Below are 22717 nucleotides of genomic sequence, written 5' to 3'. Positions count from 1 at the left end.
AGGGAGATCTGAACAAAGCTCCTGAAGAAGGCCCTTTCTCAGGAAAAAATGTCTCAGTGAGGGAGCTCTGTACCTTGCATGCAAGATAGAGCTTGCTTGCTCAATGCACATAAATAGAGTCAACAAAAAGCATAATACCTGAAGTATTTTGCAAGCTCTGATGTCTCCATGGTACAGAATTGTGTATTTTTAAGCAGTCACGATTGTTCCAGTTTTTATGATTGAAGCAACAGCCACAGATCCTGTAATATATAAAAAAATCTTGGCAGCAGGGTCCCTGCGGTTGTTATTCCCAAAGTTTCTATAGCTAGAACAGAAGTTAAAACTGCATTTAATGTATATTTATTCAAAATGATAGGCTACCTTACAAGTCTGGAAGAGAAAGAAGACAAGACCATTTACAACAGCATGTTGGAGCAATTAAGTGCATCATTCATCAGCCAGTTTCTCCAGGAAGCCTCTGAGCTGTCACCACCCACCCTTCTACCCCGTCCACACCAGCGGTGCTGGCACTCGGTTACAGTGACACAAGAGACTGCCCTTATGGGGCCAACTTTCAGGCCGGCCATCCCGCCTTTCCTTGGCTTTTTTCAGCCACTTATCTGTGTGAGTAGCATCTTGGCACTTGGGTAAGCCACGGTCAAGTGTTGTGGGAGCGTTTCTGAGTCCCGCTGCACCGCACGTTCATGCTGGCACAGGTAGCACGTTCATGCCGCACGTACGTCAGTAGCGCTGCCAGTTCCAGACTTCCAGCCCGGATGTTTCGTCGTTACAGCTTTTTTCCATGTGTTATTAAGCTTAAAGCCGGTGGTGCCAGGTCATTGGCTGTGCTGCTGCAGAGCTGGACCCAGCAGCGTGGGCCCCTCTGCAGCCCCTTGCCCCTGGCAGGCTGAGGCAGGCTGTGCTCCTCCTCAGAGCCTTGCAGGAGCCCCTGGACATCACCTCCGTGGAGGTATCTTCAGGAGGAGCTGGAGCAGGCTCTGCCCTGCCTGGACAAGGCTCCAGGACCGAGTCCCTTCTGTCCCCTCCGTGGGGAACAGCCCGTGGGGCCGAGCCCAGCAGCAGGGGACACGCGTGGGCTGTGCGGGGGCCGGCTGCCGCCTGCTGGGCACTGGTGGCCCTGCACCGCCAGTAACGCGGACACACACATACCGGGCAGAAACTTGCCCTTTTAATGCGGTTTTAATGCCTCCAGCCCCTTTGAGATCGGCCCGCATCGCAGCCACCCTCCCCCACCGACTGCTGTGACAGTCGCAGTCCCGGTCAGAACAGCGGGGGTGCTGGCAGGATGGTGCGTCTGAGCAAGCCGGGGGGGCATAAAATATTTCTGACAGTTTCAGCTATCCCAGGAGTATGTTCGGAGAGGGATATTGGCATAGAATGCAGGAAGGACCAGGAAAATGGGAAGGTAAAACCTGAGATATTCACATCTGACAAACGCACCGATTGCCAATGTGCAGCGGCAGAGGGGAGGCTGCATGCTGGCCCTCCAGGGACTGCACCTTCAGCTCCCTCCTGCCATGGCTTTTCATCACTTCCTCCTCCCATGTTTGTTTAGGACCCTCTTTTCAGGATGCCTGCAATCACAGACATTTTTTTGCTGGTTGCCTGCAATGAAAAATAGCACATTGTCACAGTTGCTGGCTACAGGAGGAGCAAGACCTCTGTTTAGGCTATGGGAAAGGGCCCTCTAGCACTGTCTGCCTTAAAAGTCATGTTTGCAGCTTGGAAATGAACTAAAACCACGGAAAAGCTCTCCAGAAAATACTGCTTGTACATTAAGTTTTGTCATTGTTCCCACATCCCTTTTAATCCTCAACCACAGCTTTGTACTGGAGGCTAGATATGCACAGAGGGCATTTTTCGTCTCGGTAGCAGTGGGATAGCAGGAATGTAAGCTTCCCTTTCAAGTCCAAAATCAAAGTATTGACAAACAGTAAGAGAGGGATGTGAGTTTTGAGGTTGTATCTTCCCTCAAAAAAGAAATCTGTCCAACTCAGGGACTTTTCCCAATACAGTTTTGTTTTTCTCACAGATTTGTTTGTATTGTTTTCCTTCCCTCCTCTCCATACAGGAAATAAGCCTACAGCTCTCTCATGCTTTAATATGCTTGTCATGCTGTCTGCAAAGACACATTTTGGATTGTTTGTGCTCTGCTCTTCACTTGTCAGCAATGCCTTTTCATGAACTGGCAGCTTGCAGTACAACTTTAGCAGTTTCACAGCGTAGCAGTACTGCAAATGGAACTGTCTTGGACCTCTCATGCCTTCCCCTGGTGTCACACTGCCATAGTGATCTGGTTGCTGTCCTCTTGCAGGTGCCAGGCTTGCTTGCAGGAGCTATTCTGTGGTTCACAGTGTGGGTGAGGATGGGGTGGGTGCACACAGAGAAGGAGCATGTGGGGCTTCTGAGCAACCCTGGCTCTTGTATGGTCATTTACAGTCTGCAGGGGACTGAACCTAGATTATCCCTCAGGCCTTTTATTCCTATGATACTGTTCCTCTGTTGCTGCTATTTTAAAATAACAAATGTTCTTTTTTTATTTTTTTTTCTTTTTTTTCTTTTTTTTCTTTTTTTTCTTTTTTCCTCTTTAAGTCATAATGCAAGTGTTTAGCACAGTTTTCATTTCCTGAAGACAGAGCTTCCCCTTTCAAATCTGCTTTTCAAAAATGTGTCAACTCATTCCCTGGACAAGTTTTTGTTTCAGTTTCCATTTGCTTTTCTGATGCTGGGTTTCCATAGAGTAGGAGAATTTCATTAGTTTCAAAGACATTTCTGTTGCTTTCTTTTTCTCTTTCTTGTTTTTGTTTTTGTTATCCTACCTAAGGCTGAGAAAAGAGTTACTTTACATGGCCGTCTGCTTACCCAGCCTTGTCACTGGGGAGAAAGAGGCTAGTCATTTAGTCATTGTATGCCCTGCAAGTATGGAGATTGCAGGGCATGGGGTAAAGATACCAGAAAGGTTTCAGCAGGCACCTAAGGTGGCAGCAGCCTTCTCAGCAGCATGGCACTCCATGCACTTTCTGAGAGGGAACGGTGAGAGCAAAAGGTGAAACTGCTAACATAACCTGCTCAGAATTATTTCCCTGTGCAGCCCAAGTTTGAGGCCAGAAGCAGGAGGAAATGGAAATCTGGGTGTGCTAACATGCCTCAGCAGAACTAAATTGCTTCTGGTCCAGTTACTTTGAGCTCGATCAGATGGCTTTGTACCACAACATAGACCATACACACTGCTTTGAAAAACCAGCTGCACAGCATCATCAGTCATTTTATTTGTTGCACAATGTTCTGGTTAAGAAAAAAAAAAAAGCAATGTATGCTAACCACTAGACTTCATGGCAGCTGGGGTTCAGTCTTACAGAGGTCTCCTAAGGAGAAAATGACTCATTGCTCAGGGACTTTTATTTTTATTTTTTTTTATCCATCCTCATTGTACTGAGGTTGGGGAATTCCAGTGTGTTGAAACAAAAAATTCATGTTTTATTTCACTACCATAAACTTATGAGATTTGCTGCATCCATTTTGAGATTTGTCTTGTTCAGCCCAGTTACATTTACTGACATGGAAGTCCTAAAAGCCTTGGTTTCTGGTGGCCAGATCCCTCGCTATAAGGGATGAAGCCAGATGCCAAGAAAACCCAATGCTCACGTCAAGCAAATGCCAACATACCTTTAAGTGACATTTATGCCTTCCTAGGTGGGACATAGTGCAGGGAGCAGTCTGTCTACCAGGGACTGTGAGAGAATGGAGCCTTCCTTCCTTCCCTTCTCAGCTGTATTTCTGCACAACCACAGCTGAGGAAGCCAATATGGCACAGCCTACGCCAGTGCTGTGCTGCTTTGCCAAAAGGCAGACATTTTATTCTGTCACAATAATTTATTGCTGTATATGTGGAGTCTGGCCAAAAGACAGCAGTGAGCAGCACGCTGTCCCAGCATGTCAGATCACAAGGCACAATGCTGTGCCTTAATCAGCTTCTGCAGTTAGTCCATAGATGCCCAACTCAGGTGCATAGGTATTAAACTGTCCAGTTACAGCTGCCTGAATGTTCTCCTTTGAAAAGCAGCACAGTGTGGGGATTTTGGCAGCATAGCCAGCAAATCAGTGTAATGTTAATTTGTTAAGTCATGTAGAAAATGCAGAAAGATTAGAAGCAAGAGGCTGCAAAGCTGGCGGGAAGGTTTTTCCAAGCACTTAGCATCTATATGGTGTTTGAGAACTGAGGAAGAGCTGTGCATCCTGAACCAGGTCATGGCTTGGCAACAAAATAGGCTCAGTGGCTTTCGCACAGTCCACAAGTCTATAAAAGTCTAACAGTTTTTGAAGCTACTAATGTAAACCCTGCTTTTCATTTCAACTTAGTACAACACACAGAACTGTGGCTGCATTTCCATCTATTTTCAAGGGCCGGGTGCTGCCCTGGCAGGCACATTGCTCCAGCCAGCAGCATGACCTCTGGGCGCAGCCCTGCTGCAGCTGTGGACACGCAGCATTGCCCTGGGGTTGATTCCAAGCACCTGCTGGCATGCCTGTTCTGGCCTTTCCACACCCTGGGGCCAGGTGGCAGCAATTGGACTTGTCCACACACTCCAGCTGACAACACTTGCTCAGCCAGGAGCAGCCTCAGGCAGGTCTTCTTGTGTTTTGGCTGATGCTTGGCACTTAACTGGAGATTCCCTCCTAGGGAATGGATGGAAGAGCCAAAGAAAAAGGTTATCCTGTTAACAGGTGGATCTAGAAAAAAAAAAAAAAATCAGATTGTTCTAGGACGGTCTTTTCTGCCAAAAGGTTTTGTGAGACTTTGCATGAATTGGTGTGGGAGCAGGAAAGGCTTTACCTACAAGGTAGCTCAGTACTGCTAGTCTTTGAATTGAGGAGCCCTCTTGAGATCTGTGATGAAAGACAGGTATGTTGTTCTGTTGTTTTTTTTTTGTTTGTTTGTTTTTGTTTGTTTGTTTTTGTTTTGTTTGTTTGTTTTTTTCCTTCTTCCCCAGGAGAATGATCTCCCTTTTTGTGATTTACTGATTTGAATAAAATAAAACTTAAAGATGATATGTATAGATTATCTTGTAAGAAGGAAAAGAGAAGTCATGTGCTACTTGGATTTATTTATTTTATTAATGGTATTTTCATTGTACCAGTTCCTGCATTAGAAAAGATAACGTTGGCTGTTGCATGATTGGGTCTGGAGACTTTTACAGCTGGTGTAGGTTGCCTTCAAAAATCCATGTTTTTGTTTTGCTACACCAGCTCCTGCTTCCTTCAAGGGTTTTAACATCAAAATAGGCTTGAAGTCAGTGCAGATAATAAGGGAAATAATACTTTTACTTAACACTGGGGGATTTGACATAGAAAACTAATATAAATATACACACACAGGTGCTTTCACACAAAGAAGAAATCACATTTACAACAGGGCAAAATGTGATTATATATTAATACTACATCGTACATTGCATAAACTCTTAACACTGGAGTTTTTACCTTCAAAAACGCAACTTTCCAGAACTTTAATGTAAAAAATCCATTGATTTGCATGCAGGACCATGCATTTGGACTAAACCTTTCTGCCAATAACTAGTATTTTCTTTTTGTAGGAAGTCCTATAGTAGAAATCTTTGATTGCTACTGTTATTAACTAAGCCAGAAAACTTATCCTCCCAGTTCTTAACAATCAAAATCAACAGGTAAGGATCTTTTAAAGGAAACATACCTCCACAAAAATCATAATTATTCCTTGTTTGTATTATAACTACCTTGAAACTTTCACAGCTGCCAACAAAAATGGCATTTAAAAGGTTTGTTAGCTGTAGTACTTAAAAAATACTACTTCAGTCAGAAATAATTTTCAAATGACTCCATGCTATGTCTCCTCCAAACTATCAGAATAGGTTTTACTTAGCTCAGCATTATCATGATAGGATTTCTCATCTTCCTGATTACAGGCTTTGCTTTGCTCAATATTATCATTATAAGATTGTCCGCCTTCCTGATTGCTAGAAACAACTGTCTTCAGCTTTTCCTCAATTTTATCAGCTACAGCACACATTTTTAACGTTCTCAGGCTGCTTAGTAGGGTTCCATAGGCTCCTTTCATCCCATGACCTTGATACCAGGCTTGAAACAGCTTAATCTTCTGTTCAGATGCATCATTAAAGTTGTCCTGCAAAACTTGATCAATGACAGGATCTGATATTTGGTGATAACGGACAAACTTCTTGACTTGTGGGAGTGTCATCTCCTCCACAATAATGGGGATATGGCTGCTCAGGTCAACATCTAGAAGCATAAAAGGAAATGAATGCTCTTAGCACTGAAATCTTACTGTTCTTTGCTTGTTTAAGCACCTATGCTTAGAGCTGATACTTTTTCTATACAAAACAGGCCAAGTTTCAGGTATTCATGACTCTGTATGTTTTATGTGTGATTTTGCAATATATTTCAGGTCTGATTTTACACATTCCTACCAAATGAAGATAATTGAAATATCCAGGGTTGTAACCATCTTGCTTTCTAGCATCTTAAAAAGAACTAAATTCCTTCTGTAACCTCTTCGTTCCTCTCTATCATCCAAGCCTGGTCATGACTCCTGTACCTGTTTTGCTCCAAATAGTATTGGGAAATGTCCTGGAATGGGACAGTTTTTTTGTGATAATAGCCTTGGAGTTTGTATTCTCTTCCTATGGGGCGTTACCACAGTGGTTTTGCCCTTGAACATAAGGTAGGATTGTGTTTTTGTGATTCTACTGCTGGCTGTAGGGCTACTCCATTATTAAAATTATCCATGGTTTTAGAAATCCAGCTTGCTGCCTCCTGTTGTCTGTGCTGTAAGCAGAAAAGAAATCCACCTACTGTCAATTAGTAGTTGCTTCTTATACAACAGACCTGAGGCAAAAGGTGTGCCTTAATAAGCACATTATAAGCTGGCACTTCTTTAATAAGTGTTCAATGTTGTGCTGAGTCACAGCTCTAGGAAGTGGCATAGTCTACACAAAAATACCCTTTCTTTAGAGTAGGATTTACATGTTTGTATTTTTTTTATTCTACTAAATTTTGAAAAATTACTTGTCTCTTACCTGTATATACAAGTGGTATAATCTGAAAAGAGAGGAAAGCAAGAAATGAGTACATGACGTTTTTGTTAAGTACCAACCATGTATGAACAGATAAACATGGATAAACAGATGTCATGACACAGTTTTCTTGATGATTCCCCTATTCTATGAGCTAGGGAATCAGACTGGACACATTTTGACTTGGGTAAGCTTGGAGAATCACCTCACAATTGCTATTGCCTAAAAATACACATGGGGAGCAGGTACCCTAGATCAGTGGAGGTATGATGCTTTGTAAGGTTTTCATCTTGGTCATGTAACTGAGCACAATGACAAACCCTGAAGAAATAACCCAGAATTTCTCTTACTTCTCCTGAGATTCCTTATGATTCATTGATCTCATAGAAGAGAGGCATGCATGTGCTCAGGCAGTACCAGGGTAATTTAAATGGAACAAAGTTCCCTTGCATCAAGCTGAGTTTTATCTGGTCTAAGCAATACCACTTACTGTTTCAGGGTGTGTTTCACCTGGGTTCTCCAGGCAAGTAAGACCCTTACGTTTTCTCTTGCCTGAAACAGAAAAACAAAAAACATTCTTAAAATCCAGGTCACTTTATTCCTCTGGACTCCAAGAATATAAAATTACATCTGAGTAAGCAGCTGAATATCTTATTCAGAGTATGTTAGGTATAATGAAAAGGGGAATCACTTACAGAATATTAATAGTGCTCCAGATCCTACTAATAATAATATCACAGATATGACCACAGCTGCAATGCCCCATGATGGCATTCCTGTTGGAACATTGGAAATGTTACATGAAAGCTAAGCCAAGAAACACAATACAGCAATACACTATTTTTTTTAACAAGATTGCATCAGACTGTAGAGGCCCGTCTGTTGACTCCTGATGGCACTTTGTTAAAGTCTTGACTATTGTGAGTCAACCCCAGAAAGGAGTAATAGCTCCTGTACCTCTACTGTGATCAGAAGAAAAGGGCAATTGTGCTTCATACTTCAGTACAGGGCCCAGCAGATACAAATCCCCTTAGCAGTCAGGAATCACTATGGGTCATTGTGTAAAACATGACAATTGCAATAGCCTCTCAAAATGCAGCAGATGCTAGACCATGCTAGGGTCTAAAATGGTACCTTCCACTCCGCACACAGCGTCTGAAGTTGGAGTACATTTTTCTTCAACTGGGACACTTTCACATCTGCAGAAAAGATGAGTTATTGTGGGGTTTGTTTCTCTCTTTATAAAGTGTCAAGAGAGCAAATAAAAATCCTCTAATGCTTTTTGTTGGCTAAAGGAGTTCTATAACAGAATGTTAGAGTATAGAACTTAACAGGTATGAAAATAGTGTGGGGCGAAAAGTGCGTAAATGATTTTCTAGATGTAACAGGAGATCACAAAAAGGCAATAGGAAAGCTTATACACTACATTAAATTATTTTGAAAATGCTATATAGAGTTGCTGGATGTAAACAGACTTTTAGGCATGCCTTTGGAAAGCTTGCATGCATGCAAGTTATTTTGACTGAGTTAAGCCAGCTGAACAAGCTAAGTGCAAAGGAAAACTAGTATATTTTCCCTCAGGTTAACATTATCTTAGCCCCAGTCTTGAAGCTGTCTGGAAATAAGTGTGATAATATATTATCACTGTTATATTTAACAATGAAAGCATAAACTTACATGGTACATGGCTCGCAATGTGTAGTACATGGTACAGAACTGCAAAAATAGTTCTCTGCACAGACGCATTTTGTGTTCTGTTTTGTGTTACAATCCTCTTCAACCTGAAAACCTAAAACGAATTCTTAAAGTTTGTTAGTTTGAAAAAATAGGCCTCTGCTCACAAGCTCTTGTCAGACCTGTGTGTTTTTAGCTCTACCACTGCTGGTACTGGTAACCCTTAGTAAGTAGAATGTAGCTTTTATAAGGAACCTTGCTGTGGGAGTACTGGAAACACAAGGATGGCAGAGAGAGACCTCTGCTGGCCGATATCTCAAAAACAAACAAACAAACAAACAAACAAAAAAAAACACAACAAAGTACTTGCTAGAGGACTCGTTTGGCACTTACAAACTTGTCAGCTTCTTTTTCTCACAAGTATAAAGAAGGGACCACAAAAGATCGTGTACCCCATCTCTCAGCTTTACATCTGAGACAATTACTTTACTCCCCCTGACAGATAGCAAGTTTTTATCTCTTCCTGAGAACCCTCAATAGGAAGTATTAAAACAAGTATATTAATTTTCTCCTGTCCTCAATGTATATGAGAAAGAGATCACTGTTTAAGAAAAAAATATTTTTGCATAAAGAATTTCTGTAAGTAGACTTATCTACTATGAAAGCTATTTTCATTGGTATATAGGACCAGAAGGGATTTTTTGAGTTAGCACATTCAGTGACCTGCTGTAACAGAAAAATGAATTCTCTCAAAAATTTGGTTAAATCCACTGCTAAACCAGTGCTGATGCCATTCATGAAAATACCAAACATGAATGATCCTAAGAACGGTTCTCTTCCTCCTGCCTAATATTTTCTACTAACTTCTCTTCAACAGCATTACTCACATTATCCCATACAAAATAGTCATCCCATTAGCTTTAACTAATTCTAATTAGTTTCATACTAACTAGCTTCCTTTGTGGCACTGTACATAAACTGAATTGTTTCACTATAGTAATCTTCATTACCCATCTAAAAATGCTTGTTATAGTAGCTAATGTAAAGCTAACTACATATAAAGTTAACTTTATATTCCTAAAGGTGTTCTGAGAACAACCATACTGGAGTTAAGAGCTGTCTCTCTGGTTACGAAACTGTATTTTGGATATGAAGAATGAAGAACTATCATTCTGCAAGTTCAGCTATACTAGAACTACAGGACACCTGGTGAAACTGGTAGGAGATCAGTTTAATGGTTTTAAAATAAATTAAAAAAAAAATCTATGCTGGGTATTTATGCATTGGATAGTGAATTCCTGGAACCTGGTGTCCCCCAACAGGCACAAAGGGCTCATAAATGGATTATAATTGACTATGTGGAGGTGAACTTTCTAATGTTCCCTCCCATAAATGTGGATGCTAGGAGACTTTGCAGGGAACAGAACACAGAAATTAGGTTTGTGGGTGTATTTTTTTTTTCTTTAAATAGAATCTCTTGCTCACCAAATACTGGGATGGTGGGACCACTGGCCTGACCCACTAAGGCACGCCACATGCCTTATAATTTCGTGATTTGATCCTATATCCCACAAAGCACACTGGATATATCAAAAAACACCACCCTGTCAGCTCCAGAAATTTTAGATATTATCTATTACTTGAGAGAATACAAAAGAGATCACTGGGAATGCTCCCTTCTCTGCTTCTTACAACACCCTTTTTCTTTTAAATAGAGGATGAACAAGAGAGAGCAAGCTTTCCTTCACTGACCCTAACCAGTCTGTATAAGGTCTGAAAAGCCTGTGTTCAAAGCTGAATGTCTTTGGGAAAACAAAGCTGATTCTTATGTCCTAGTTCACATCTCCACCATAACTTTGAAAACTATCTAGTAAGACAAATTTTTCAGAAGAACTAACATCTTTTGTTAGATCAAGTTATGTTCCTAATGAGGGCGTGTGAGGACAAAAAGAGACTTTTGGGAACACAAGATCTCAGAACTTACAAGCTATTGGTATCCTCAGGGCTGATAAAGAAAATAAGGTGTAGAATCCCGTCTTTTTCTTTTTTTCCAACTGCGTTATCAGTGAACTTACTGAGAGATGCTACTTGGGCCAGGAACTGGCAGGGCTCATTGAGAGGGCTTTAAACTAGGTAGGAAGGGGGATGGGGCTGAGGCTAGGATTGTTGGGGCTGTGCCAGGGGGAACAATGGCAAGGCCGGAGGATAAGGCAATGGCCCAGCTGAAGTGCATCTACACCAATGCACGCAGCATGGGTAACAAACAGGAGGAGCTGGAAGCCATCGTGCGGCAGGCAGGCTACGACTTGGTTGCCATCACGGAGACGTGGTGGGACCAGTCTCATGACTGGAGTGCTGCAATGCCTGGCTATAAGCTCTATAGAAGGGACAGGCAGCATAGAAGGGGTGGTGGTGTGGCTCTCTATATTAGAGAGTCTTTCGAGGTTGTAGAACTCGAGGTTGGGAATGACAAGGTCGAGTCCCTTTGGGTTAGGATCGGCAGGGACAACAAGGCTAGTGTCCTGGTCGGGGTCTGCTATAGACCGCCGAACCAGGATGAGGAGACGGATGAGGAATTCTACAGGCAACTGACAGAGGTTGCAAAATCATCAGCTCTTGTACTCATGGGGGACTTCAACTTCCCTGACATATCCTGGAAGCACAACACAGCCCTGAGAAAGCAGTCTAGGAGGTTTTTAGAGAGCATGGAAGATAGCTTCCTGACGCAGCTGGTTAGTGAGCCTACCAGGGGTGGTGCCCCGCTAGACCTTCTCTTCACAAACAGAGAAGGACTGGTGGAGGACGTGATCGTTGGGAGCTGTCTCGGGCAGAGTGACCACGCAATGGTGGAGTTCACTATTCTTGGCGAGGCCAGGAAGGGGACCAGTAAAACCGCTGTATTGGACTTTCGGAGGGCTGACTTTGAGCTGCTCAGGACACTAGTTGGTGGAGTCCCTTGGGAGGTGGTTCTGAAGGGCAGAGGGGTCCAGGAAGGCTGGGCGCTCTTCAAGAGGGAAGTCTTAATGGCGCAGGAGCGGTCTGTCCCCACGTGCCCAAAGACGAGCTGGCGGGGAAGAAGACCGGCCTGGCTCAACAGAGAATTGTGGCTTGATCTTAGGAGGAAAAAGAGGGTTTATAAGCTTTGGAAAAGTGGGCAGGCCACTAAGGAGGACTTTAAAGAAGTAGCGAGGCTGTGCAGGGACAAAATTAGGAAGGCCAAAGCTCATCTGGAGCTCAATCTGGCTACTGCCGTTAAAGATAACAAAAAACGTTTCTATAAATACATCAACACAAAAAGGAGGACTAAGGAGAATCTCCATCCTTTACTGGATGCGGGAGGAAACTTAGTTACAAGAGATGAGGAAAAGGCGGAGGTGCTCAATGCCTTCTTTGCCTCAGTCTTTAGCGGCAATACCGGATGTTCTCTGGATACTCAGTACCCTGAGCTGGTGGAAGGGGATAGGGAGCAGGATGTGGCCCTCATTATCCATGAAGAACTGGTTGGTGACCTGCTACGGCACTTAGATGTGCACAAGTCGATGGGGCCGGATGGGATCCACCCAAGGGTACTGAGGGAACTGGCAGAGGAGCTGGCCAAGCCACTATCCATCATTTATCAACAGTCCTGGCTATCAGGGGAGGTCCCAGTTGACTGGTGGCTAGCAAACGTGACGCCCATCTACAAGAAGGGCCGGAGGGCGGACCCGGGAAACTACAGGCCTGTCAGTTTGACCTCAGTGCCAGGAAAGCTCATGGAGCAGATCCTCCTGAGGGTCATCACGCAGCACTTGCAGGGGAAGCAGGTGATCAGGCCCAGTCAGCATGGCTTTATGAAAGGCAGGTCATGCCTGACAAACCTGATCTCCTTCTATGACAGAGTGACGCGCTGGGTGGATGAGGGAAAGGCTGTGGATGTGGTCTACCTTGACTTCAGCAAGGCTTTTGACACCGTCTCCCACAGCATTCTCCTCAAGAAACTGGCTGCTCTTGGCTTGGACTGGCGCACGCTTCGTTGGGTTAGAAACTGGCTGGATAGCCGGGCCCAAAGAGTCGTGGTGAATGGAGCCAAGTCCAGTTGGAGGCCAGTCACTAGTGGCGTCCCCCAGGGCTCGGTGCTGGGGCCGGTCCTCTTTAATATCTTCATCGATGATCTGGACGAGGGCATCGAGTGCACCCTCAGTAAGTTCGCAGATGACACCAAGTTAGGTGCGTGTGTCGATCTGCTTGAGGGTAGGAAAGCTCTGCAGGAGGATCTGGATAGGCTGCACCGATGGGCTGAGGCCAACTGCATGAAGTTCAACAAGGCCAAGTGCCGGGTCCTGCACCTGGGGCGCAATAACCCCAAGCAGAGCTACAGACTGGGAGAGGAATGGTTGGAGAGCTGCCAGGCAGAGAAGGACCTGGGAGTGATGGTGGATAGTCGGCTGAATATGAGCCAGCAGTGTGCTCAGGTAGCCAAGAAGGCCAACGGCATCCTGGCTTGTATCAGGAACAGCGTGACCAGCAGGGCGAGGGAGGTGATCGTCCCCCTGTACTCAGCTCTGGTGAGGCCGCACCTCGAGTACTGTGTTCAGTTTTGGGCCCCTCGCTACAAGAAGGACATCGAGGTGCTTGAGCGGGTGCAGAGAAGGGCGACGAAGCTGGTGAGGGGCCTGGAGAACAAGTCCTACGAGGAGCGGCTGAGGGAGCTGGGCTTGTTCAGCCTGGAGAAGAGGAGGCTCAGGGGTGACCTTATCGCTCTCTATAGGTACCTCAAGGGAGGCTGTAGCGAGGTGGGGGTTGGCCTGTTCTCCCACGTGCCTGGTGACAGGACGAGGGGGAATGGGCTTAAGCTGAGCCAGGGGAGTTTTAGGTTAGATGTTAGGAAGAACTTCTTCACTGAAAGGGTTGTGAGGCACTGGAACAGGCTGCCCAGGGAAGTGGTGGAGTCACCATCCCTGGAAGTCTTCAAAAGACGTTTAGATGTAGAGCTTAGGGATATGGTTTAGTGGAGGGCTGTTAGCGTTAGGTCGGAGGTTGGACTCGATGACCTTGAGGTCTCTTCCAACCTAGAAAATTCTGTGTGTGATTCTGTGTGTGATTGTCATGCTGGCCACAAGTAGGCTACTACATACCAAATAAATGCATTATCTGTAGGGTCCTTCAATATAACTCCTAAAATATTACAGTGCTTGTGAGATAATCTGACAGGAACATATCATAATCCAAAATTGAGGCTGGTGAAGAAGCATTAACTACTGTAAATCCAACTAGCAACATCAGAGTATCTTGGAACAGGTGGGTTATCTGCCTCTGTGCAAAGTAAAGAAAGGTGCCGTAGAGGCAAGTGTGGAAAGAGGTGGGATATTACTCTCCAAACGTTTCCTAGCTGAGCAAAGGCAGATATAAGGAGAAATAATAGACCAATATAGCTTGTTCTTCATCCTTTTTTGTACTTAACAAAAAGAAACTAGAGGATAAACGTATGACTTTGTAATAAAGTCCTCCATATCTTACTACTAAAACAATTTAATCTGCATGCTATCCATTGCTCGTGAATTACAGAGACTTTTCAGTTCAATCTTGTCTCATGTAAGACTCGCTGCTATTTCTATAAACATACCAAGCTCGCTGTCACATAAAGCACATCTCTTACACTTGTCCTCAGTATTGGCATGATCCATGTACTCTCCAGGTTTACATGATACACAGTGTTCTCCAACGTTTGTTGGACAGTCAATATTTTTAATGTAACCTGTAGAGACAGAGAAACACGAATAAGATTTATACCTTTGGACAAAAGCCATCAGCTGTAAGACCTCTACCAGGTTTTAGTTTTAATCCCTAATACCTTTTGATTTACCAATACAAACAGAATCCATATTCTTTAAGCATACATATGTGTTCTTCAGGATGGTAGTATACATCAAGTTCTGATTATCCTTCCCTCTTCCTCCAATGTATTACTGGAGGAGAACACACCAAACAAAACTGAATGTGTAAAACTCAAAAACCCATGAAAGCATGGAGTATCTTGTTGGCAAAACCCTGTGTTTGCACTTTTAAAAACTTTTTGAAAGCTGTATTAAGTAATATAGGATTTTTATTTTTTTTTTCTGTCATGAGCATGTAATGTGTGAACTGCTATCTGTGGTGAGAAGTTACTGGTGCACTGAGCTCAAGAAATACTTTTGAAGCGTCTGATGTCCTGTAATAGAGAAAGATATGGTTAGACAGAAGCACTGCAACCAGAAAGCCACAGCATGCCATGTAGCTATCTCAGCAAAAAGCAGTTGTGCATGTTGTGGTTTCCACTTTTAAAGGCTGTCTTGAAAAGTCGCCATACTCACCAGGTTCGCATTTCTTGCAACACTGACCATTTAAATTGTACTCATCCTCAGTACATTTAATTTCCCTTTTAGCAATGATCCTCTTTCTTGTAATAGATCTATTGTATGCTACATGTATGGGATGTTCAGTATCACTTTTACACTCTGCTTCAATAATTAAGACAGCCACCTAGGAGAGAAGAACATCAAATTATACAAGAAACTGTCAAGGACTGTAGATGCATGTTATTACTAGCACAGAGCTACATCAGCATTGTCATTCCGTTACTAAAAATATTCATAGAAATATTACATAAAATATTCATAAAAATGAATATTACATTAAAATATTCATATTCACCCCCTACTGAAGTTCTCATTCTCACTTTGTTTTCCAATTCAATTATTTTTTTCCTTAGCAGATGATGCCTATATAGTCCTAAAAGAATATAATTCGTCTTCCAAACTAATTTATGCTGCTCTTCCATTTCTTTGAATGCATTCTCAAGTTAAATTGTATGATGCTTTTTTTCTCCTATTTTACTAGTCAATAGTAACTTTACTAGCAATCACTGTCCCCTCTCTTCATAGTAAAAAAAAAAAAAAAAAAAAAAAAAAATACTGTGTACCAGAGAGAGGCCAAACCATTCCTTTTTCTCTTTTGGGTGTAAAGAGGGAAAGAGAAGGATGGATCTACCATGATTTACCTTACTCTTCACAATAGTTTGTGGGACATTCTGTAGATGACTTGCATGCGCTAAGTATGACATGTCTCCTGTCTACATAGCACAGCTATGTAATGAGCTGACAGCTCGTTGGCTGGAGAACTAGGTTCCATCCCAGAAATACTATTATGCAGGAGAGTTAAATGAAAACTTGCCTTTAGTTAGCCCAGTTTCTGCTGATATTATGGACTGATTTGAACATTTTGACCTTTTTATTTTTCTGATACTATCTGTGTGGAGTTGTAACAGGAAAAAAAAATAAGACAGTCCTTGTCTTGAAGTGTTCTCAGTCTTAACTGCAAACTTACGCTCTATATTTGCTGTTCTTGCTCCTCCTTTAATTACAGAATACTGTTTCCTAATTCACAATAGACATAAAATATAAATTATGAGGGGAAGGGGAAAATAATGCCTGGAAACAAAAGGACCAGTGCTATTGTCCTTGGCAAAATGAAAGAACAGGCCAGTTATGAAGGAGAGGGATAGAGTCCCTTTTTTCAGAAAGGGATTAGAGGGTAACGAGACACAATAAAATGTGTAGTCCTCATACCCATGGCACAGTGGATGGGCTACAGAAGTCCTGCTAATCACACATTTGCTTGCATTTTAAATCAGTATGCAAAATACCTTAACTTGAATAATTGACTATATGAAAGAGGTTAATTCTGAATGGTTAGCTTACGTTTGACTTGCAGCTTAATACAAACTTGATTGTGTTTATTAATGCTGACAGCAAAGGACATGCTATATACATATTTAAGCAACTTTCTCCTGGTTTGAAAACTGGTTATTTTTACTGTTAGACTTTTAATAACTTATTTTCCCTGACAGAGGGTGATATTTAATGGTTGGTTCATTCAGTCTTCATGAAGTTGTGTGAAACTGTTCGGATGCCTGCTGTAACTGTAGCTAGATGTAGAAAACTCTTGTAGTTATCGGAACTTGCTGAAAAAGAGAGGGTTGTATTTCCAGCTGCACACCACCTCTGGGAGCCAGGCCTGGACGGCAGCCCTGCGGGGCGGCTGCCATCCAGCCTAGCTTGGCTTTCCCTGGATGAGGGTGAAGCCCCTCGCCTCTGCTCCTCCACCACATGTAGGGATGGGAGGGGATGGTTGCACTGTCTCTCGAGCTGAACCAGGTGCATTGTGACACCCCGACTGGAGTGAGGGTCTGGAAACAGGGTGGAGAGGCCAGGGCCGGTGGCTCTGGCAACCCCAAGGCAGCCATCACAGCCCCAGAAAGCCCGATGGTGCCAGGCTTTCCGCCCCACGTGCAGGTGCGTGGCTGGGGCATGTGGAGGGCAGATGTGAGCAGCACTCACAGCATAAGGAAGTCGGTGGGGAAATGACTGCTCGGTCTCTCCCCTCTGATGGAGGAACTGTGACTCAGCGGGGACAAGTGGCACAGCACCGACCTGCTCCCGAGCACACAGCCAGCGCTCAGAGGTGCCTGCCCACTTCTTGCCACCCTTTACCCTGCCGCAGCACTAGGCTGGTTCCTTCCTCCTCATCTGCCCTTGCACCTGGCCAAGCTCTGTGCCCACTGGGGAGCTACCCACCCTGCTCTGGCACACGCGTCTCCCACATCAGAGCTGTGAAGCAGCACCTGTGGCTTTTGGGGAGTAAAGAGGAGACTCGGAGCTATGCTAGTGTAAGGAAAATGTATAGAGAATTGTGTAGGAAAGAGGATAAAATTAAAGAAAAAAAAAAAAACACTCTTTCTAAATGACTATTATGAATAAAACTTAGTACAATTGCTTCTAGGGTCTGCTCAACCATGTGCGTGCATGGACAAGCTTTCCTCGAGCAAAACTCAAGCTTACATTGATAAGCTAGGTTGACAGAGTTAGGAGGGAAGCAGTGTGGTGGTGGTGGTTGTTTTTTTTTTGTTTGTTTATTTGTTTTGGATGGAAGCCCTCCACTGTCACTTGTAGAGGTGAACTTCCTGGTACACTTAGAAGAAGTGGGGAACAGTTCTCAGAAATTGACTTTTAAGCAGCCCCAACAGCCTACATAGCTTCAGCTTGTAAAGTCTCCCTGCAGTGCTTTCTTGTATAAGGAATAATAAGAAAACTTTTGGAGATTTTAGCTTTCAAAGTAATACCCTAATTTAAAGAAAAAACTTTCTCCTCCTGTATTTGCACCCTCTTAAAATCATTCAATTTGCTATACAAAAGTGTTGGTCTGCCCTTTCATATAGGAAAAAAAGTCAGTAGTCATTTAGCTTCCGGAGCATACCTCAATTCCCCTCTTTGCTGTTGCTGAGCAGCAAGTGCTACTAGCGGAAAGCATTGCAGGGGTTTTCAGAGGCAGGGGTGATAGGTACTTTTTTATGATGAGTATATTTAAAGGGAGGCTGTGCGTTTTCAGTCCAAAATGACTCACAGAGGGTCTGTTCTACCTTTCTCATAGTAAACTAAAAACTGTTGTCAAACCTAAAGATAGAGTGAACTGAGCAGCCCATAGGAGTAGAAGCAATCAGGGATATCTAACCTTAGCAGAATCTGTAAGAATTATCACATTGGCACAATTTTTTTTGGTTTCACTCATTTTGCGTTGCTTTTCAAATGCCTAAGCATTTGAGTGAGACATTTCTATCTTTTCTTTCCCCTCCTTTCCTTCCCTCTTAGAGCATCCTTAAATGCTATTAGCAACAGGCATCTGCTAAGGAGATGTAGAAAACCTGTCTTCATCTATGCTCCCAGGGCAGCGACAGGAGCTTTATTTTCCTGAAAGTCACGTGATTTTGGGACTCTGTCCTCAGATTCTTTCTGCATCCGAGTATTCTTCATAATAGGTCAAAGTCCTTGGATGCAAACCTTTCAGCAGACTCATCTTGTGGGGCTGTAAGATCACTTTGGAAGCGTGTCAATATGTTATTTGCATACAGGCCTTTTGTGAGCTTTACAACATTTCACCCTCTAAGTAAAAAATCCTCTCTTTCTCCTGTTATCTCTACATTTGACTTTTGTCAGCTGCTTCTCCCATTTCTAAACCATAAACACCTACAGATGAGAAGGGTGATGCCTTCAGCACACAGTGGCCTTTTTTTTCCTCCAACATTTATTATATGGGGTAATGTGCATTAGTTCATTGGGGCTTTCTAAGTGGTTTAAAAAAAAAAACAAAAAACACAAAACAAACAGGTGGGTGTGGGAGGATTTTTCTTGCTCTTTTGAATAGTGGGAGCTAAGAAAAACTTGTTATCTAATTTTTGATTTGCTTCTGGTATTTCTTTGACAAATGGTTGCTAGAGTTAACTCAATTTTAATACAGTTTTCCATGTAATTATTTTCCCTTGTGCTAACCCCTTTCAGGATGGCTTCGTCAGAGAAATGAATTTACACCGCTAGTTAAGAGGATTCTCTACTTAGTTCTTCTAGTATGACATTCATTTCTGCCTCCGCTATCTTTAGGATCAATTTTTCCCCATCTATTTTTTTCTCCCACGAAGGCGGAAGACGGTAGTTAGCACCAAAATAGCCATTAAAAACAGTATGTCTTTACATTCTAAAGTCTTTTATGAGAAGGACTAAGTGCAGTTCTGTTTTCTGAAGCCTAGCAATGAGAGTTGGTATTTCCCCACAGATAGAAGCATCGTAGCCTCCTGAAATTTCAAGTGAGGTTCATGGGTTCAGTGCCTGCAAGAGTAATAACCCTCAGTTACTGTCATGTCTTAAAGTAATTGTCCAAATTCAGTCCATTACTATTTCACATCTCAGCTGTCTCACATGCAATTCACAGCAGTATAATGGGGGATAAGGATACTATGGTTGGTTGGTTGTTTTTAATTTTGTGTTTTTAGGAGCACTGTGCTAATAAACACATAAGAGATACTATTGAATTAAAGAGACTTGGAACAGTATTAACAGCTTCCACCTCAATTTGATGATATTGTGGCTAAGGGTGAGTAAGAGATGGACAGAACAGAAATTACAAACTTTTCCCCCTTTTCCTTTTGTAACACGATACGATTTGCTTGTAGCTTCTTTCTCTTTGCTCAGTGAGTTGCCTCAAGTATAAAGACAGTTAACTGTGGAAACACGAGCAGATAAGCATTTTCAGAATTGGAGTGCTTATACTCTTCACTCGAGTCTTGGGTCATCCCATGGCTTTATGGCTGCCTATGTGTATACATTTAAAATGTGCATTAGTCCTGTGGGAAATAAGAAATAAGGGTCAGCATAGTAAAGTAGGAGTCCTGTTTCCAAAGGCATGTCTTCTTCCAGAAGACCGCCTGCTTTGTAAATAATTCCATCAGAACTTTACGAAGTATTTATGTAACATTTCACAGTCTTGTGGTGGCCTGTTCCTCTCCATTGTCTCTGAATGGTATGTGGTTTTGTGGCCTGTTTTACAGGGCAAAGTTAGATGTTCTCTAGCTATATAGGCCATTGCTGTATTGCTCTGCAACTGCTTCTATTTCAGCGCACTATGGAGTTGCTTGCAAAATTGAGGTTTAATTCAACAATCTACTTTCACGTTCTGGATTAATCAAGTGAGCAAGTCAAATGTTGTCCAGGTTTACTGATTTTATAAGTAGTGGAACAACATACTAGTTAAACATATATATATTCAATAGAATGCATGTGGGAGAGCTGCAGTCTTTCCAAAGGATAGCAAAACTTGGAAACAATTGGAACGTGAGAATAGGAATGATCTTTCTTTTCTGGGAGTAGGTAAGAGAAGGTGTTTTTATCTTAATTTATGTTCTGAGTAGTTCTAAGATACTGAACTAGACTGACACTTCTGCCAGTTGTTTGCTGCTCCCATACAGGGACAGATAATAAACAATTCCCTCAGCAGCTGAAAATTCTTCTCTGTATTTACGCCCTGGTGCTTTGTGCAGAACCTTATAAATCACTTTGTTTATGGCGGGTTGCATCTCAAATCAGATGAGACACTGAATAACTTCTGCCTGACCACCAGAACATAACCTGCCTCCCCCCAAGCGGCCACTGTTCACTAGCGGTGTAACCACACTGTGACGCCTCTTGCAGTGGGAATTCCAGCAAGTTCTTGGAGGAGTCGAGGAGCGAGGCTGGGGGCACAACCTGTACCCCAGGCACATGCAGGGCTCGGTTCTGCTACGGCACAGGGATTGCTGCCACGGGCAGGGTCCCTGCTCACTCTCTGCTGCTTGTGCCAGGGTCTTTGGCCAAGGAGCCCTGATGCTGGAGGTCCTAGACCTGGAGCTCTAACCCACCTGTACTGCTGCACCTCCTTACCTCCCTCGCTGGCAGCAGCCTTCCGCAACGGGAGCGATAACCAACAAACTCAGCCGGGTGACCCGAGCCCTGAAGCTGCCGAGCCTCGTCCCAAGCGAGAGGAAGGCCCTGCCCCGCTGCCGGTAAACGCCCGCACTTCACCGTGCTCAGCCTCGCCTGCCTCTCCAGCCCTCCCCGCCTCGCTGCTGGCAGGGGGCCAGAGCTCAGCTGTTCGCTTGGGGCTGCCGGCACGGCCCTGCCCAGCCCTGCCCGGCTCTCCTCGGGGCCGAGAGCCCTCAGCAGCCGGCCCCGGGTGGAGGGCGCCCAGACCCGGCTGCTGCACGGCGCCCGCTGCCCTCCTGCTGCGGCAGCGGAGAGCACAGCTCGGAGGATCGTAAAATTAAAAGCAAACAAACAAAACAACCGCGCGCACCACCAGACTTAAGCAATTCGCCTCAATTTCAGCTAAAAGAAGTTTCCTTGCCACCGACCGGCCGCCCCGCAGCGCCCCGTCCCCGCCCCGCTGCCCGGCGGCCACTTACGAGGAGCAGGGCGAGGAGTCCCCGGGCCATGCCCCAGCGCCGTCCCGCAGCCACCAGCGAAGCGAAAGCGCCGCGGCTCCTGCCGGGCTCCTCCCATGTTGGTAAACACGAGGCGGGCCCGCCGGGGAGCGGAGGGGCCTGGAGGAGGCGGGCGCCGTCCTTGTCCCGCCGAGGGAGGCAGCCGGGACCGGGCTGGGCGCTGTGAGGGTCCCCGAGGCAGCCCCCTTCTCGCAGCCCCCTTCTCGCAGCCCCCCGCCGAGGGCACTGTCTCTCTGCGGGAGACGCCGGGTTTGGGGCAGGGAATCCTCAATCCGCAGGCATTTGGGGCAGGCTGAGCTCATCAAAAGGGCGGCTGCGGCTTTGTAGCTAGCTTTAGCCACTTTGTTTTCTGCAAACTTTTAGTGGTTTGAAGTGTCAGTAGCTTGCTGGCCTCCTCAGTAGCGTTAGGAGTAACAGGGCGCTGTCAGTTATTGACGCATTTCTTGATATTTCACGTGATGCCATTGCCCCGAGAAGGCCATGGTTGTAACTGAGCTGGCGCTTTCGTTTTAAGCACCGTTTCTCAGTAGTTTGTGAATCACCTCTTTGGATTTTCTGCTGGTGTGGCTCCTACCTGCAGATAAACTCTACCTTCAGATAAGCTGAGTTCATATATCATCAAAAAACAGTGGCTGGTTTAAATATTTCAGGCTTTTTAATCACTTCCGCATAAAACTAGGAGGTGACACCGTAGTGACCCAGTGTTGGAGATGATGCCTTCAGAGTATCCTGTAACAACCAGCTCTTTTCCTTCCCACGTGGCAGTATGGAGTACGGTGGGGAGAAACCTGTCCTTGATGCAGTACCTGTGTTGCGTGCCTGCAGGCCAAACCCAAACTGGTACATGCTCAAGGCTGGTGAACCCAAGGCTATTAATTTTAATGGAAGTTTGTGCGCAAGTGAGGGCGGAGGGGGTACTGCAAACAGCCCCACCCAGATCTAGATGGGTGCTGCAGCAGAAAGCTCAGTAGAGTTGTTTCCAAATTCATCACTTAGGGGGTTGTGGTTTGCCCTGAAAACAAAACCTAACGTCACTGGGCCCTCAGCAGGCATCACTTAGTATTTAACAACACCTAGGTCTTTTTATTTCCCTAATTATTGGGTATCTTCCATTAGGTTAATAAATGTCTATTGGATGCATGCACTCTTT

The 22717-nt window shown here is 44.2% G+C and overlaps 1 protein-coding gene across 2 annotated transcripts; it reads right to left on the bottom strand.

Moving 5' to 3' along the window:
* Positions 1 to 5159: 5159 nt before the first annotated feature.
* Positions 5160 to 21607, bottom strand: FAS (Fas cell surface death receptor). 2 transcript variants are annotated; one of them, XM_084289951.1, is made up of 9 exons: positions 21529 to 21607; positions 15077 to 15245; positions 14350 to 14481; positions 8751 to 8862; positions 8208 to 8272; positions 7769 to 7849; positions 7564 to 7625; positions 7077 to 7098; positions 5160 to 6279 (listed from the first exon to the last, which is right to left on the bottom strand). In XM_084289951.1, the coding sequence occupies exons 1-9, from the start codon at positions 21556 to 21558 to the stop codon at positions 5864 to 5866; spliced, it is 1089 nt and encodes a 362-aa protein (XP_084146077.1). In that variant the 5' UTR covers positions 21559 to 21607; the 3' UTR covers positions 5160 to 5863. The 2 variants fall into 2 exon arrangements, with proteins under 2 accessions (XP_084146077.1, XP_084146078.1); XM_084289952.1 differs by having other exon boundaries at positions 14383 to 14481.
* Between the last annotated feature and the right edge of the window lie 1110 nt (positions 21608 to 22717).

The sequence above is a fragment of the Netta rufina genome (assembly GCF_964035555.1).
Source record: "Netta rufina genome assembly, chromosome: 7".
In the NCBI taxonomy this organism is placed as follows: Eukaryota; Metazoa; Chordata; class Aves; order Anseriformes; family Anatidae; genus Netta; species Netta rufina.
This window is presented reverse-complemented; position numbering and strand designations above follow the sequence as displayed.